Here is a 17,671-nt window from a genome sequence, read left to right as displayed (position 1 = left end):
ATGTCCCTTTTTTTGTTAGGAACAAAGACTGAGATGAATGGCTCAATGTTCTCTGTACAGCACCATGGCATATTTCAGAGCTATAAAAACATATATTAATAATAGTATGTGGCTGTGGTGGGACATTAGAGTGCAAGCTTCTCTGGTGCAAAGATTGGTGGAAATGTTTTGTTATTTTCTGTGCAGCACTGCAAAATATGTAAGAACTATACAAATGTGTAATAATAATGATAATAATGTATGACTGTGGGGGGACATTAGAATGTAAGCTCTTTTTGTGCAAAGACTGATGTGAATTGCTCAGTTTTCTATGTATAACACTGCCAAACATGTTGAACCTATGTAAATAAATATAAATATAATAATAGTGTATGACTGTAGGCAGACATTAGAGTGTAAGCTCCTCTGGTGCAAAGGCTGATGTGACTGGCTCAGTCCTCTGTACAATACTGCTAAATATACCAGAGCTATATAAGACCTCTTGCACACTGTAACTTAAAAAAGCTCAGTACAGCTTTTTTTTTTTTACTGAGCTAAAATACAGCCCGGTAATTGTAATGTGATTGTGCACACAAGCGCGTAAACAAGCGCCGTGCATTCTTAAGTAAAAAAAATGATTTTTTAAAATCTGCTTTTTCAGACATTCACTTACACCTCATGCACGCAAGTGCGCGCAAGTACACGCCAAACAAAAAATTACAACGCACACGTACAAAAATTGCATTTAACTCCTGAAAGGCTATTTAAAACACCTGAACATATTCAGAAAATATGGGGATTTGGTCACACCATATGGCTATATAGTGCTAAGCCCACTACTATGTCAAAGTACCCCCATCAGTGGGTCCTACGCTATCCATAGAATGGAAGATCCTGCTTTTCTGAACCATGGAAGAAATACACTCCTCTATATGGGCTGGAGCACCCCCCCCCCATCTTATTAGTGTCATCCTGTGTTATAGGAGGAGTCCTTTAGTTCTCCCATATAGAGGAGTGTATTTCTCCCATGGTTAAGAGAAGCAGGATCTTCCATTGTATGGCTAGTGTAGGACCCACTGATAATGTGGTACCATGACATAGTAGTGAGCTCTAGACTATATGGCCATATGGTGTAACTAATCCCCATATTTTCTAAATATGTTTAGGTGTTGTAACCTCCCTGGCGGTATGAATAGGTCAGATTTTTACATCTCAAAGCTGTACAATTGTTTTGCACAGAAATTTGGCATTTTATATTGTAGGCCTGTAATTCTTAACAATAACACACTTAAATCTGTCCAAACAAGAGTCTAGTAGATGTCCCGGGTATGATAAAGTTTGAAACACAAAATCATAAATTATAATATAATAAATAACTATAAATTATAAAAAAATAATAATATAATTATAATAATTAATTTCCCCACAATTCACTATCGCTCAGTTCTGCAATTGTTCTAATTTATTATCACTGTTTTCTAGCTGGTCTAAAACCCCTTTTGATATAAAGGGACATTTTTTGGTTGCTATGGACAATCTCAAGTTTCCAGGCAGAAAGAATAGTATATATAATATAAAACTGCATGCAGGGCATTGGACAAACCACTAGGGACAAAAGTGATGTGAAATAATTTCAGTATATTACAGTATATTACAGTAATGTAATCTGTAAGATTACAGTGTACTGTATGTACTGTATTATGAATTTTAAATTTTTTGAATCTGGTGCCAGGCTCCGCCCTGTGCGTCGCGATGCTTGCAGGGAACAGAGCCCAGCACACAGGAAATGTGGTGGAGGACAGAGCCCGCAGACACAGCGGGGTGACATCGCAGGATCCTGGGGACAAGGTAAGTACACTGCACCAGGATCCTGCAATGCAATCCCAAGTGTGGCTCAGGGGTTACCACTAATGGTACTCAAATTTAACCCGACCCACACTCTGGAAAACCGCCAGAGAGGTTAAATAGCCTTGCAGGAGTTAAATGTCATTTTTTTAATTTTTTACATGTGCGCTGTAATCTTTTGTTTTGCCTGTATGGTCTTATGTCTTTAACCACTTGCCAACCGGCTCCTGTACTTTTACGTCGGCAGAATTGCATGGCTGGGCAAAGTAACATACTCGTATGTTACTTTGAATTTCCGGCCATGTGCGGGATCGTGTCACGGAGCTGAAGAACTGGGAGATGCCGATGTAAACACAGCATCTCCCCATTCTGCCTAGTGACAGGACACTGATCGTCTGCTCCCTGTCATCGGGAGCAGCAATCAGTGTTGTGTCACTGCTAGCCCATACCCCAGACAGTTAGAATCACTCCCCAGGACACACTGAACCCCGCCCCCTAGTGGTTAACCCTTCACTGCCAGTTTACAGTAATCAATGCAATTTTATAGCATTGATCGCTGTATTAATGCCAATGGTCCCAAAAATGTGTCAAAACTGTCCGATGTGTCCGCTATAATGTCGCAGTCATGATAAAAATCGCTGATCGCTGCCATTACTAGTAACAAAAAAAAAGATCAATAAAAATGTAATAAAACTATCCCCTATTTTGTAGACGCTATAACTTTTGCACAAACCAGGCGACCTCCTTCGCTAGTCCCATCTACCTGGAGCCACGTTCGCTAGTCCTTCGCGACCTCCTTCGCTAGTCCCGTCTACCTGGAGCCGCGTTCAAAATGAATGGACTTTCCTCCATGTGTGGGCAAATCCGTTCATTTCAAAAGCCGAAAAAGTCCGGTCGTGTGTGGGCAGGTCCGCTCGTTCGTCAGGTCCGCTCAAAAGTCCAGCGGACCTCCGCTTCAAAGTTCGGAGGTTTGTCCGCCGGACTAAGTCCACCGGATAGTCCGATCGTGTGTATACGGCATTACATATACCCTGTAAAGTGACTGGCCTCAGGCAATACACAGAAATGAAACAGATCCTCCTACATAAGTACCTGTAGCCCACTCTTCTCTACATCCAGTTAAAGTCCAGAATGTACACGGCTTTTCGAAGCTCTTGCAGGCAGGGGTGAGGATCCATGTCACACACTGCACAGGAAAGAGAGGAGAGACGTGTGTAATTTGAGACCTGAGTGGAGGGACACACCCCCTCTACACAGATCATAGGGAAACATACACAGTTGAGGCTGTCAATCATAGGCTGTGCACTGGAGCCCCCCTCCCCCATCTCCCTCAATCCCTTGGAATCAACTTCTCAGAAATAAGATAGCAGATAGCAGAGAAACCAGACTGCAGATAAAAATCACTCTAGGTCAGTGGTCTCCAATCTCTGGCCCAGGGGCCAGATGAGGCCCTTTGCTTGATTTTTTGCAGCCCCTGGGGATACCAACAATGAGGCATAATTTGCACCCACTGACACCAGTGATGGGGCACAATTCCTCCCAATGACACCAAAAATGGGGCACAATTCCTCCCAATGATACCAACAATAGGGCCCAATTACACTAATGATGGGGCACAATTCCTCCCACTGATGTCGGGACCTTCTCCGCTGCCAATGGCCAGGATCTGACCCCCCTAAAGTCCAAAGGACAGTAAACTGGCCCAGTATTTAGAAAGTTTGACGACCCCTGCTCTAGGTGCTTTGGATTGAGGGAAAATACACATTATAGAAGGATATGGTTTGTTAATTTTTCATGTAAAATGTTTACAACCACCAATGGGAACTTTTGAACTCTGAATAAAATTGAATTTTTTTTCCCCTCCAGCCTACCGACAGCTACGGAGGTACCTGTGGAATAATGAACAATGACTATATCAATAACTGCAACTACAACGGTGCTTATGAAGCTCTCAATCACCTCTATGGTGGACTGCAGGTGACCTGAGAATTATATTACAATTGTATTACTAAACAGTAATTTTGGGCCCCATAACTGATTCTTAGACTGATGTCATCTCTCTTCCTTTCAGAAACCCAGCAGTAGTGCCGGACAGTCTGGACAGGTAAAGTTTGTGACATTTTATAAGAACATGGAGAATTGCAGATTCTTAGGACCGTTGTTGCATAAAATATGGTATACTTATAACTTATGGGACTAAAGAGATCCTTTCATCTTGCTCATTCTCTGAAAGATATATATGTATCTTCACATTGCTCTGCTGTTCTTCTGTCCTCTGCTACAATCGCTGCAAAAGACCTGTTGTTGGCTGGGGTCAGATCTTAGCAGGAGCAATGATGTCACCTCTATGTGACAGTGCTTGGGCTTTTTGTTTGGCCACTAGACCTGAGTAATGCATCATGGGAGAAAGTAACATGCTCTCCATACCCAGGAGCACCTAGTATTTTATTTTGGCAGCCATGGATGGAGGAATATTGTAGGTCTGATGTATACAGTGATTGTAAGATAATCAGGGATGGGCTTTGGATTGACCTTTTTGACTTTGCTCTGAATGGACAAGGTGACATGGGCTCTTTACTACCACTAATGTAAGCCAGAAGCTCTGTATTCTGGGATTAAACCTTCTAAATGGCGGCACCCAGTGGTATGTTCTATGTTATTGTTGCCTGCTATAGTCTCCCCTTCGTTAGAACACAATAGCATAGTGGGAGGATTACTCCATCCCCCTCAAATGTGTGGATAGGGAAATTGGTTCATTTGAATGCTGGTTGCACTAAAAAAATTAATACTGTATGGCCGGCTTAGGACTTAATTTATAGCTCTACATTTTTTCATGTGATGCAGTCATAATCCGGTACATTTTACATGTGTTGCTAATGTAGCAGCCATAACCCTTTGTAGGGCGGCCTTGACTTATTGGGCTTACCGGTTACCTCCGCTTGGCTTGTTCTTCCACGTCTAGGGGTTCCCAGGGTTGATACCCAACAACTTGGATGCTGACACCAATAAAGTCCTTTTGAAAGGTTTTATTTTGCAGGGGTAACATCCAACAACACAGTCTCGTATAGGAACAGAGCGCAAGGTTGAAGAACTCAGGCACCTTGAACTGCAGACATAACAAAGTCTCTAATACCACGCAGAGAGTAGCCACTCGCAGCTGGGCACTTCAAGGCTGAACAGATCTCTAGCCAGGGATCATGGCAATCAGCACATTGATTCAGAACTTGTAAAATCTCTGAACATAGACAAGTTGTAACTGAAAGTGAACAGGAACCTTTTTCCTCAGTACCTGGAACGTTCTCTGTCTCCTTGATAGTACTGGAAAAAGCGTGGATTCGTCAATGTCCTTCCCAACTCAGTAACCAGGCACTTCTCAGGGTGCCACTTGTCGGCCCTCCTCTGAAGAGTCCTCCCCCGGTCACTTTCATGAGCTGTGGTGCCCCTCCAAGCCGAGAGCAAACCTGGACACCTTGAATCCACCCTCAGTTACTGCGCCTCGGACCAGCCGGTTCCGAGACTCGGGAACAGACGGATCCCTACCCCAGACCAGGCAGGTCTATTGGGGGTAAACGACAGAAGCATGTTGCAGGATGTCGAACACCCCGTGACCGGGATCCCTCGCGGGGCTACCCTGGTCCTGGAAGCAAGAACAGACCACACGGGCCTCACGAACTCCTACTGAACACGTGACCTCAACATCTTAAGTACACCTTCCCTGAGAAGGCTGATACCCAAAACGTTCAACCAGGCCTGGTTCTGGCTTGTCATGTGCACCTCACTGTACACATGACCAAGCAGAACTTATAACACAGCCCAGTCAAACTGATGTCAAAGTTAACCTACATAATTAACCCTCAGAACCCCACTACTGTTCTGAGGTAAAAACTAAATTTACACACGAATGACCCTTTGTCCAAAATGTCATCCGCTACACTAATAATAGGCAAGGGGCACTTTGCAGTAAACTGGATTTTTTAATGCACTGCACCAAAATGCAGTACAATAATGCAGCTTAGTGTTTGTAAAGGTTCAAATTAAAAAATTAAAAAATAACAAACATGTTATACCTTCTTGCGCTATGCAGTGGTTTTGCACAGGGCAGCACCGATCCTCCTCTTCTCCGGTCCATCGCTGGCGCTCCTGGCCCATCCCCCCTGCTAAGTGCCCATATAGCAAGCTGCTTGCTCTGGGGGACACTCGTGCCTGCTTGTTTCTGAGCCGCCTCTGTGTGTCTATGAGGCATAAAGAGCATGGCTTGGCCCCGCCCCAGCTCCCTCCTCGCTGTCTTTGATTGACAGAAGCAGGAACCAATGGCTCCCACTGCTGTGTCTCAGCCAATGAGGAGGGAGAGACCCGAGAGACCTGCTGCATATCACTGGACCAGGATCGGGCTCAGGTGAGTATAAAAGGGGGGGGGGCTGAGGGGTAAGCTGAGGTAAAAAACCTTCAGCCTTTGGAACCACTTCAAATGTTCTGAGATTCCATTTGTGATGGTATTATTGTTCCTTGATCCCAAAACTCCAGTGTCAGTGTGTGTTTGTGCTGAGACCTTCGGTGTCAATGTGTTACTTTTTTGAATGCCCCTTCTCCCTTCACAAAAAAAATCTAAGTGTATTCTGTCTCATATCTGATATCTGCAGCTGATCCTGTTTAACCAATCAGAATTTTTCAACCTGGCCCCTCCTGTCACTTATGGCATGGACTCAGCAGGATACATCTATGTCCCTTCAAAATGTGCAAGTGGAACAAGTAAGCAATTATTTAGACACACCATAATGATGAACTGTCTACTCTATGGTTATAAAACATGGTGGCCTTAAACATTTTATTTAATTATATCTTTAGGATGCAGGCTTCATATTGCATTTCATGGATGTCTCCAGGGCAGGTAATACCCTTCTGTCTGCTTTTGCATGTTGAAATAATATATATGACCTGGCTGTCCAATTTGTGGCTCATGAGCTAGATGTTGCTTTATTCTTGTATCCTCCTTTCCTGAAAAACTTGCTCTATTTATTTGCAAAACATGTCAGAGGAAGGCAATAGATGAAGGCAGGACTTCCTGAATTTAGGCCAGGGGACATGTACTGCTCCATCTTCTGACCTTAGTTCATTTGTAAGGAAGGTATCTCTTCATCTGAGTCCTCAGCAACACCCATTTTCCAGGGTCATATTCTCCCTATTGGGTTTTTTATTCATGGATCAATATGGAGATTGCAGCATAAAGATTACAAATCGGAGAAGCAGGGCCAGGGTCTCACCAATGGAGTTCCTGGAAGACAAAAAAGCCAGTACGTTATTAAGCTCAACCACATCTGTTCATAAGCAAAATATTAGTATCAAGTGAACTGACCCTTTTGGCATGTGTAGTTCCGCAACAGCTAGAGGTCCATAGTTTGGAGATCCCTGCTTTAAACCATGGCAGCCAATAAAAATTGTTAATTGGGCTGAGCAATGTGAAAATGTCGTAATCTTTACTGATGTAATAATGAAAGTATCTTGCAATTTGCCAATATATTGACTAATATCTACTCTAATATATCATATTTAATAATATATATCAAAAGAATAAAAAAAATATATGTACATTTTTACTTCTCACAAGTTTGTTTTACTTTTTAATGTATATTTATGTTAGTTTTCCCATTAATTGGGTGACAATTTGTTTTTTGGAGCTACCTTAGTGGTACGATATTGTACATATTGTATGTTTTTGGACTAGTTGAAAGAATGCCAAGGTCTAAGCTATGCATCTCCTTATTGAGAGGAAAAAAGAAAGAAGTGATTAGGTGTGTGCTGCTTTTGTTCATTGGTGAAGGTCCAAGACACATAGCAGCTAGTAAAAGCACATCTGAGTACAGGCATGTCTCTCCATCATATTTAGGAAGGCATCTACATGTCTATAGCTCCGCAGTCTTTTCCACAATCTTTGACAACCTTGTATTACAGAGAGAAGGTTGGTGATAAGTTTGCCAGATACGCCGGTTACAACCAAGTCGCTGATCTGAATAATTTCATCATCCTCTATCCTCAAGCCAGGACCATTGTGACCAACCCTAACGGATGCTGGGACTGGTAGGTGCTCTGATTTTTTTACACTGCATTTTGCTTAGTTATCTTTGTTTCTATAAACTGTATTAACTCCAACCAAAACAATAATTTAGCAGAGCGAGTACAGGAGGTTTAGAAATTCTGTTGGGCTGGCTGTGTCACTGTTGAGATTTTCCCTCATTTCCTAATCTGTTTGACATCCAGCTCAAAGTAAATCTTATAGTCCAATCAGCTAATTAATTTTGTGCCGGAGGTTAGATTACTGGCAAAGTGCATTCCTGAGAACTGAGTTAGAAGGGTGTTGTATTGTATTTGAGCCGAGGAGAAGAGACATTGTTATTGTGTGTGTTAAAAGATTCAATAAACGACTTTCCAAACTACGAATCATTATCACGAATGTCTATACATACATAAATAGCGAATTTCAACGAATACGAACGAATGAATTCGACACTCTACGAATAATAACGAATTATCCGAAAACGTATTAAAGTAACATAACGAATATAACAGAACGAAATGATGTATTTTACGAATGACAACGAACCGAAACTAAACAAAATTTTCCGTTCTGCACAAGTCTAATCTGTCACACCCTAATGTCACATGTTACAACCAAAAACGTAAATGTATTTTATTGGGATTTCATGTGATAGACCAACACAAAGTGGCACAAAAATTGTGAAGTGGAAGGAAAATGATAAATGGTTTACAAATTATTTTACAAATATGTGAAAAGTGTGGCCTGCATTTGTATTCAGCCCCCCCCCCCCCCCCCCCGAGTCAATACTTTGTAGAACCACCTTTTGCTGCAATTACTGCTGCAAGTCTTTTTGGGTATGTCTCTACCAGCTTTGCACATCTATAGAGTAACATTTTTGCCCATTCCTCTTTACAAAATAGCTCAAGCTCTGTCAGATTGGATGGAAAGCATCTGTGAACAGCAATTTTCAAGTTTTGCCACATATTCTCAATCAGATTTAGGTCTGAATATTTGATGTTTAGGGTAGTTGTCCTGCTGGAGGGTGAACCTCTGCCCCAGTCGCAAGTCTTTTGCAGACTAACAGGTTTTTATTCTAAGATTGCCCTGTATTTGGCTCCATCCATCTTGCCATCACAGCTGATCAGCTTCTCTGCCCCTGCTGAAGAAAAGCATCCCCACAACATGATGCTGTCACCACCATATTTCACAGTGGTGGTGTGTTCAGGGTGATGTACAGTGTTAGTTTTCCACGATACATAGCGTTTTGCTTTTAGGCCAAAAAGTTCAATTTTGGTCTTATCTGACCAAAGCACCTTCTACCACATATTTACTGTGTCCCCCACATACATGGCTTTTCGTAAACTGCAAAGGGGACTTCTTATGGGCTTTCTTCTTGTCCCCCTTCCATAAAGGCCAGATTTGTGGAGTGCACGACTAATAGTTGTCCTGTGGACAGATTCTCCCATCTGAGCTGTGAATCTCTGCATCTCCTCCAGAGTTACCATGGGCCTCTTGGCTGCTTCTCTGAGGAATGCTGTCCTTGCCAGACCTATCAGTTTAGGTGGATGGCCATGTCTTGGTAGGTTTGCAGTTGTCCCATACTCTTTCAATTTTTGGATGATGGATTGAGCAGTGCTCCATGAGATGTTTAAAGCTTGGGATATATTTTTATAACCTAACCCTGCTTTACACTTTTCCACAACTTTATCCCTGACCTGTCTAGTGTGTTCCTTGGCCTTTATGTAGCTGTTTGTTCACAAAAGGTTCTCGAACAAACCTCTGAGGGCCTCGCAGAACAGCTATATTTATATTGAGATTAAATTACACACAGATGGACTCTATTTACTAATTAGGTGACTTCTGAAGGCAATTGGATTCACTAGATTTTAGCTAGGGGGTATCAGAGTAAAGGGGGCTAAATACAAATGCACGCCACACTTTTCAGATATTAATTTGTAAAAAAGTTTGAAAAACCATTTATCATTTTCCTTCCACTTCACAATTATGTGCTACTTTGTGTTGGTCTATCACATAGAATTCCAATAAAATACATTCACGGTTTTGGTTGTAACATGACAAAATGTGGAAAATTTCAAGGTGTATGAATATTTTTTCAAGGCACTATATTTATCACAATAGTGGAAAATGGTAGCCAATTTGCTTGAGGGCTTCTCCAGTCCATCCTCATCAGGGATGATAAAAGTAAAAACTAGACAATAACTGAACCAAGGGAGGATATCCTGGGGTGGATTTGGTATGCACGTATTTAGAACCTGTTTAGTTGACTGGTGATAGCTCTTAAATGTGCATATAAAACCCACCCCATTATATCTTCCCCTATTTAAGTTACCTTCCAGCTTTTACTTGTTTAAATAGGGATTGGAGAAGCCCTTGAACTGTGTTGGGTATCATTTTTCTATTTTGGGATTGAAAAAATCTAACAAGACTTTTTTTGCACTACACCTTCTACCATTTACGGTATGCTGTTGTTTTCCTGGGGACCTGTTTTTTTTACCTATCTGGTTATAGAAAAGCTTCCTCTAATAAAACTATCATTAGGAGCCGCATATCAAAAAGTGTAATACCCACATGGACATAGTCCAGTGCTCCACAAACAACATATCTGCTTTTAAATTGAAGACACGATTTAGAGTCATTACTAGTCATGCTGCTGAAAACTTTACATTTTCATGAAGTTTATATGGAGGCCCTTATAACCCCATTCTCTCTTGCTAATGTTTACTGACAAAAGAATACCTAAACTGAGAGATTAAGCCCAATTCCAATTGCATCTGAGATTAAGTTCTTCATCTCAGAAAGACGTTTTAAACAGCAGTTTAGCATTGTTATCTTTATTTATTATTAATTCTTAATACTCTGATTACTTCTAGGTGGGGATACACAGGCTTTGCCTATGGTAAGTACACCTTCGAACTTGCTGAAAACAAGGGGTGTATTTCAACATCAACATGTTGGGGCTACAAATCTGTCTTGCTGTCACTGTTCATTTCCACTGTTTTTATATAGCAGCCATCTTCAGGTTTGTGAGCTAAAAAAAAAATCTAAAACTGGCTTTTAAAAAATTTGCAAGCAATATTGCCGAACTTTGCGAGGAAAATCTATGAACAAGATCAATGAACGGCAAAAAAGTGTTGAAGTTGAACAAAACCCGTAAACATACTGTATGTAAAGAGGCAGAGGCTTGTATTATTTAAAAAGAAAGAGGGAGGAGCTTGTATTATAGTTATTGTCATCACTGCTACGGTGCCAAACTGATCCTACAGTTTAATTCACAAATTTCAATTTCAAAACTGTATAAATTCAACTGAACAGGGAAAACTGAAAGAAACTTAGCAATTTAAAATATTAAACCCAGTAAATGAATTTGGTGAACTCCAACAACTCTCAACCCCCTCTGTTTGTTGGTAAGACTGTCTATTGCTTTAAAGACCATCAGCGAGGACCAGGAGTTTGGAAGGGGTGCTGCCAAACTCAACTTTTTTTAAATCCAACAAACTTTTTATTTCTGTAAAAAGATAAGACAATGTGTACAGACAGCTTTGGAGCACAACATAGGCTCCATGTTAGGCAAAGTATAGCTTTACAATAGAAAAAAAAAAGCATTCATAATGTACAGATTACAGCATTTCTCCTTGGTTCATAAGTGGGCACATACCGCAGTTTGCTATGGCTAGGTCAAAAGTAGAGAATTCAAACGTTAATGTATTCAAAAGGGGTATGTGTATATATCTGCAGGGACCTTACATATTTTAACCATAACAATGATCACCAAACTCAACTTTTTACAGGAAAATATATTTTTTGTAATTTTTGTAAGATGCTTAGAATCCCCTATGCAAATCACTTGTTTTCATCTTCTTATTAACCGGTTCCCGACTGGTTCATGTACATATACTGTGTCACAGTGGTAACACTGCACAAAATTCAGTGTATATATACGGGGTTCCTTTAAGGGCCGCCAGAGGGACGTACACATGCTGCACGGCGGGGACCCAATGCGAGTGACCGTCGGTCACGATTGCCAACAGCCATGCGCGATTGTGTGCAGGAGCTGTAAACACACAAATCCCTGTGCTATCAGAGGTGAAGAGACATGTCGTTTGTTCCTAGTAAGAACAGCGAAATGTCTCCTCTCCTACTCCCTATCGTCCTATCCCCATACAGTTAGAACACACTGAGGGAGCACATATTAAACCCCTTGATCGCCCCCTAGTGTTAACCCCTTCCGTAAAAATAATAATAATAAAAATGCCATAAATCTTTCCCATAGTTTGTAGACACTATAACTTTTGCGCAAACCAATCAATATCCGCTTATTGCGCTTTTTTTTTTTCTCCCAAAAATATATAGAAGAATATATATTGGCCTAAACTAATGAAGAAATTTGTTTTTTAGAAACATTTTTGGGGATATTTATTATAGCAAAAAGTAAAAAAATATTGTTTTTTTTTGTTTTTTTTGTTTTTTGTTTTTTTTGTGTGTATAGCGCAAAAAATAAAAACCACAGAGGCGATCAAATAGCACCAAAAGGAAGCTTGCTATTTGTGGGGGAAAAAAGGATGCAAATTTTGTTTGGGACAGCATTGCATGACCGCGCAATTACCAGTTAAAGCGACGCAGTGCCAAATTGTAAAAAGTGCTTTGGTCAGGAAAGGGGGAAAACCTTCTAGGGCTGAAGTGGTTAATTGCTGCAAAGCAGCTTGAAGTAGACTTTCAGAGGAAGTGGCTGTGATGGGTGATGGACAGGAGGAGGAGTTACTTATGTAGGCTATTGGAGGGCTAAGGTGGGGCTGTGACCCAGAGTCTGTAGAACTGCAGGCTCTAAAAAGTGCTTTCATTGTACTTATGCTATAAAAAAAAACACATTTCATGGGAAAGCTGGATAAAACAAAATATATGTATTGCTTTTTAAATATTGTGGTAGATGAAAAAAGTTTTACATGTTTCCCCCATGTATTTGCCAGCTTACATGGAACTGTCCTTTAACTTACTCATTTGCATTTTCCTTTGCAGCTACCAAGGATAGCTTCCAGATAACTGGAGTGGATAGGATGCTGCGGAGGACTCAGGGACTGTATTAAGCACTTTGTGGATTTCCTCTCTGGACTTTGATTGTCCTGCTGATTGATACCAGTTATAAAGAGAATGATAATATGACTATGTACAGTATGTAAAATCTACCTAGGAATATGTACAATATTTTAGTAATTTCCACCCAAACCATAATTTTTAGGGTTATAAAACATAAAGAAACAACACTGATACCTGGAAATGATAAAATACAATTCCAGTTCTGTTTCCTAGCTGTCGCCATTGAACAACTGACTTGTAAAGGCAATTGGCAGATGTTTGGTAGCAAGGGACCGGTAGAAATCAGAATTGGTTTTATTGTTCAAAAGAGGATGTGTTCTTCTTAGAGGAGGTGGGGGATACGCAGGCATTGCCTATGTGAAAGTGGAAAGCTTAGGTCTGATTCAGGTCCTAGGCTGTGCCTCTCTGATCACAAAAGAAGAATTGCTCATCTAAACATCAAATCATAGATATGTGGTCTAGTAAAATTTGTCCTTTTACTTGGAAATTGTGTACAATATTTATTGAACAAGAACATCAGATGCAACTAATGCATTTCAACGTAGGGCCTACCCCTTCTTCAAGGCTTATATATCGAATTGGTAGTTGATCAAGGTGGGTTTTACTGTAAAGTCTAGATTTGGACTGTATGAGGGCTGAGTGTCAGTGTAACCTAACCAAGATAGCCAAAAAGAGCCCTGTTGGGTGCCCTGAACAAGGGGAGAGAGACATTCCACAAAAACACTTGGCTCTGTGATGTTTTTGTTCAATAAATATTATAAATTAATTTCCAAATGAGATAACAGTTTTTAATGTCATCAAACACATAATTTCAATTTGTGAAAGCAATGTGATTGTCTGTAATTTCCACCAATCAGTGTACTATAAAGATGTGGGTGTGTCAGCAGCTGGAGACAGTTGTCAAAGATGGCCAAAGCTTGAATGTCCAAGACCATATTTATGATGTATAAAAAAAAGGTGTTTATATGTTATGGTTTAGAATATATAACATATTATTTTATTTTTGCATAGATCAATTAAAAAAAAATAGTATAAAACTTCAACCATATACAGATAACATATCTAAATAGATATAAAAAAAAAACAAGACATTTCACCCATTCCATGCAGTAGCTATTGCATTATAATGCACTTTGCTATTCAAACCTAAAACAAGGAGCTCCAGTCAACTATGCCTTTCACAGAATCTGTCTTCCTTATCTGGACTCTTAAGTTACTCTTAATTATGACAAATTAACAGTTGTCCTTTAGGAATTCAATATCCAGTTGAATAACAATCAAAATATACAGCAAGTACATACAGCCACAGTAATAATATATAAATGGATCAAATATTTGGGATTTTTAGATATTTGTATATGGAGGATGTTTTACTGCACCTTAAAAAAATCTATGTACAAATAAAATGAAATATTTTTATATATGTTTTCTAGGATTCTTAAATGACATATACTGACATAGCAGCCCCCTTTTTTTATACATTGTAAATATGGTCTTGGGCAATTAGTGTAGAGGTCAGGGCTGTCATTTTATCAATTTAGTCTCCAACACAAGCTAAAGTTACAAGATGTGAATGTGCGGTGGAAAACACATTATACAACTGGACAATGGATTGAAATGTTCTTGTTGCTTATGTACAGTAAATATAATTTAAGGAATTTTATTCCATTCAAAGCTATTCAAATTAACTTTAAAAACGTGAAATCAGCGGTACTTACATGAACCCTTATTCTTATTATCCTGAATGTCCTAAAGCCCCTGAACTCAGATGCTCAAAATGCACATGCCTTCTCCCAGTTCTGAATTTGGAGCTCAGTCAATTCCCCCAGTCCAGTCAACACTCCCAATTCTCCCCAGTCCAATGCAACACATTTTACCAACCTATAGACAGGCACTTATTGTAGGTGAGTTTGTCAGAGGTTTGACTTCAGAGATGAACGCCTATGTCTACATACTGAGTTATGGAAGTTTAGAGGTTTTGGGGGTAATTTGGAAAACAAAGGTTTATGTAGGAAGTCCTAAGGGCCTGATACCACAATTGTCTTGGGAAAAATACTTGTATAGATCAACTGCAAAAATGCTTCTGCAATAACTTTAATAAATATTGATAAAAGTAGTATTACCCACGAGTCTCTGTTTTTTTCTTTAAAAAACGTAAGTATATTAAGAGGTCACAGCTCCTTGCTGTTTGCTTTTCCTTAAGAAGTGAGTAAAATACCCAGTACATACTGTACAAGTATGAGAAAGTATTATTCCTTCCTCCCAAAATGAAGCACTTAATGGCCAAGTGTAAACATGTGTGAATGTGGGGATGTTCTTCAGCCCTGCATTTTACTAAATGCTGGGACACTTTTCAAACAAACATGGAGAAAATTGTCCTATATCATTGTAGCATCCTCCTAGGTAGGTACTAGAGTGAATGTATATAGTTTTTGGTTTCTCTGCTTAACAGGAGACAACTAGACAAATGTATGTGCTGTGTGCTTAACAGCTGTGATTGTTTAGTAAAGTCTGCTCAGTGTGCTCTGGTGCTGCTCATGCTGTCTTCATGCTTCACACTGATCCAATAGCTATGGAGTATATTGGAGAGTGTGTGGAAACCTGGCAGATGAGAGTATGGATGTCTGTACAGCCCTGGCCAATTAGAAGGGGATGTGCCCCAAGGCACGTTGGGTAGCTGTATTTATATCTGAAGAGCACATGGGCTCTGAGTCTTCCTCTACAGAGAGAGGTCCAGGTGGGTAGGGGGCTTCTGCCTCTTCCCAGCACAGGTTGCAGGGCCGGAAACACTGAAGCTGATACCCATGGTTCTGTTTCAAGTTACTCGAGGGAGGATGTCCATGAATCCTGTCTGGTATCACGGAGGAAGGTGACCTGTGGCCAGGGCCTTGTGAGTACAGACCCCTAAAAAGGATCCTAGAGACTGTTTTTGCTAAAACCCCCGTCTTGTGGAATATGGAAATACCCTGTAACTGGCTGTGGATTAATCAGTGGGAGACCCGAGCACAAAATTTGAAGTGGCTCCTACATCATCATAAGTCTCGGGGTATGCTACCTCGGCAATCTGTTTGCTGCCATTCTGTACCCCCAATTGCATATTTTCCTTAAATAAAAAAATGTACTGAATGGCTTGTTGGATAGAATGAAGACCACAAAAATGTAATCTGCACCACAACAAAACATAAACTATTTAGCTGTGTTTTTAATAATCATTTCCCACCTCTGAACAAAGGTTGAAGTTACTTATCAGTGACATGTTTTCAGATCAGAATGGTGCGATGAGTAGTATGACTCTGTAGGGCAAAGCATCAATTTAAAGTGTAAGTAAATCTAACACTAAACTTCAATTATTTGCTCCCATTTTTTCGTTTGCTAAGTATACAATTTAAAGTGTTTTGTTATATCTGTTTGATAAGTGCAAAAAATACCAGTTGATCCTGCCAGAATTCTTGTGAGCTAATAACTTCCTGAGTCAGGTCAAAGCTGAACTCTGGGCTCAAAAACTCATTAAAAACATTCAATATTTCCTTAATAGCCACAAAGGATATAAGTCCACTTTGTGTGCACCAAAGTTCCAGCCATGACGTTTCCAAATTCCTCTTTTTTTGTACTGTGGTGTCCACACCTTTGTGATAATTTGCTTTCCATAAAATGGTAAAATAAGTTAATTCCATAGTCCTGTGTCAGGGTCCTGCCCCAGGGTAGCCCCAAACCTGGTTAAATGGATACATCTGGCATGTATGGTCCACCTTTCAACTTTTAGCAGGCCAAAAGAGACCACTAGGCCCAACCTCCTCCTGCATATATTAAGGCACCTTGCCTCAAGCTAACGGATCTTTGTATAAAAACGAAGTCCATTAAAGATCTTCTGGCCAAACCTAAGATGCATTAGGATAGTAAACAGGTAGGGTCATTCTTCATCTTTTTAATGTCTAGTAAGATAATTATTCTAGTACTTGAAATACAGTGTGGATATTGCAGATTTTGAAAAAGGTGTCCAATATTTATTCTGGTAGATTTGTCCAGGATAAATCTGGATTGGTCACTAACCACTAGATGTGTAAAATATTGTTTGAATCTCAAAGTGATAGTTTTCACCAAAATCTTACCATTCAATTTAAAAAGGGGGTTGGGAGATAAGACTTGCCCCTAGCTGGGTCTTTGTTGGGCTGGAGAAAAAAGAATAAATAAGCCTCATAGAACATGGGAGGGTTGCCAGTCTCGAAGGTGTAAGAGGAAGACTAGTAGATACTTATTAGCAGTGTACTATTTGGCCAGGAAGATATCTGGGCCTGGAATTTTTTGAGTTGGTAGTTGAGAGGTTGCTTAGGATAGTTCCTCAATGGTAATAGAAGCATCAAGGGTTTATGTTGTTGTGCAGTAAGGAGGGTAGGGGAATCTGGGCTATATAATTTAACAAGTCAAAATGAGAATACAAGGCATCTGAGGAATAGAGTTGAAAATACTAGGAGGTAAAAGCACCCAGACCTTCATGAGCTTGTATATGGCAACATCCCTAACCATTCAATTTTAAAATTTTTAGGAGTAGTTTGGTTTGGCAAAAGATATATTGTATGAATTCAAACAGTTTTTTTGAGTTTGAGAAAAGGGTGCTTGCATTTCCAAATATCAGTCAAATTATAGTTCACAATCCAGTCATTAACTTTAGAGGTTTGATAAGACATTCCACTCCTAGCCATC

The 17,671-nt window shown here is 40.1% G+C and overlaps 1 protein-coding gene across 1 annotated transcript in view; it reads left to right on the top strand.

Annotated features, from left to right (window-relative positions):
• LOC143960422 (poly(3-hydroxybutyrate) depolymerase-like) overlaps positions 1 to 15,092 on the top strand; it is a 29,151-nt gene extending 14,059 nt beyond the window's left edge. Inside the window, exons 5-11 of the mRNA XM_077469013.1 lie at positions 3,691 to 3,801; positions 3,896 to 3,928; positions 6,465 to 6,573; positions 6,670 to 6,712; positions 7,774 to 7,899; positions 10,750 to 10,775; positions 12,893 to 15,092. Of these exons, the coding sequence (XP_077325139.1) occupies positions 3,691 to 3,801; positions 3,896 to 3,928; positions 6,465 to 6,573; positions 6,670 to 6,712; positions 7,774 to 7,899; positions 10,750 to 10,775; positions 12,893 to 12,960 (516 nt within the window). The 3' untranslated portion in view covers positions 12,961 to 15,092. The remainder of the gene's footprint in view (positions 1 to 3,690; positions 3,802 to 3,895; positions 3,929 to 6,464; positions 6,574 to 6,669; positions 6,713 to 7,773; positions 7,900 to 10,749; positions 10,776 to 12,892) is intronic.
• Positions 15,093 to 17,671: the final 2,579 nt, after the last annotated feature.

This window comes from Lithobates pipiens, unplaced genomic scaffold (genome assembly GCF_037356315.1).
Source record: "Lithobates pipiens isolate NorthernLeopardFrog02 unplaced genomic scaffold, aLitPip1_a1.2 Scaffold_8, whole genome shotgun sequence".
Taxonomy (NCBI): domain Eukaryota; kingdom Metazoa; phylum Chordata; class Amphibia; order Anura; family Ranidae; genus Lithobates; species Lithobates pipiens.
Note: the sequence above shows the minus strand (reverse complement) of the source record. Positions and strands in the feature narration are given on the sequence as shown.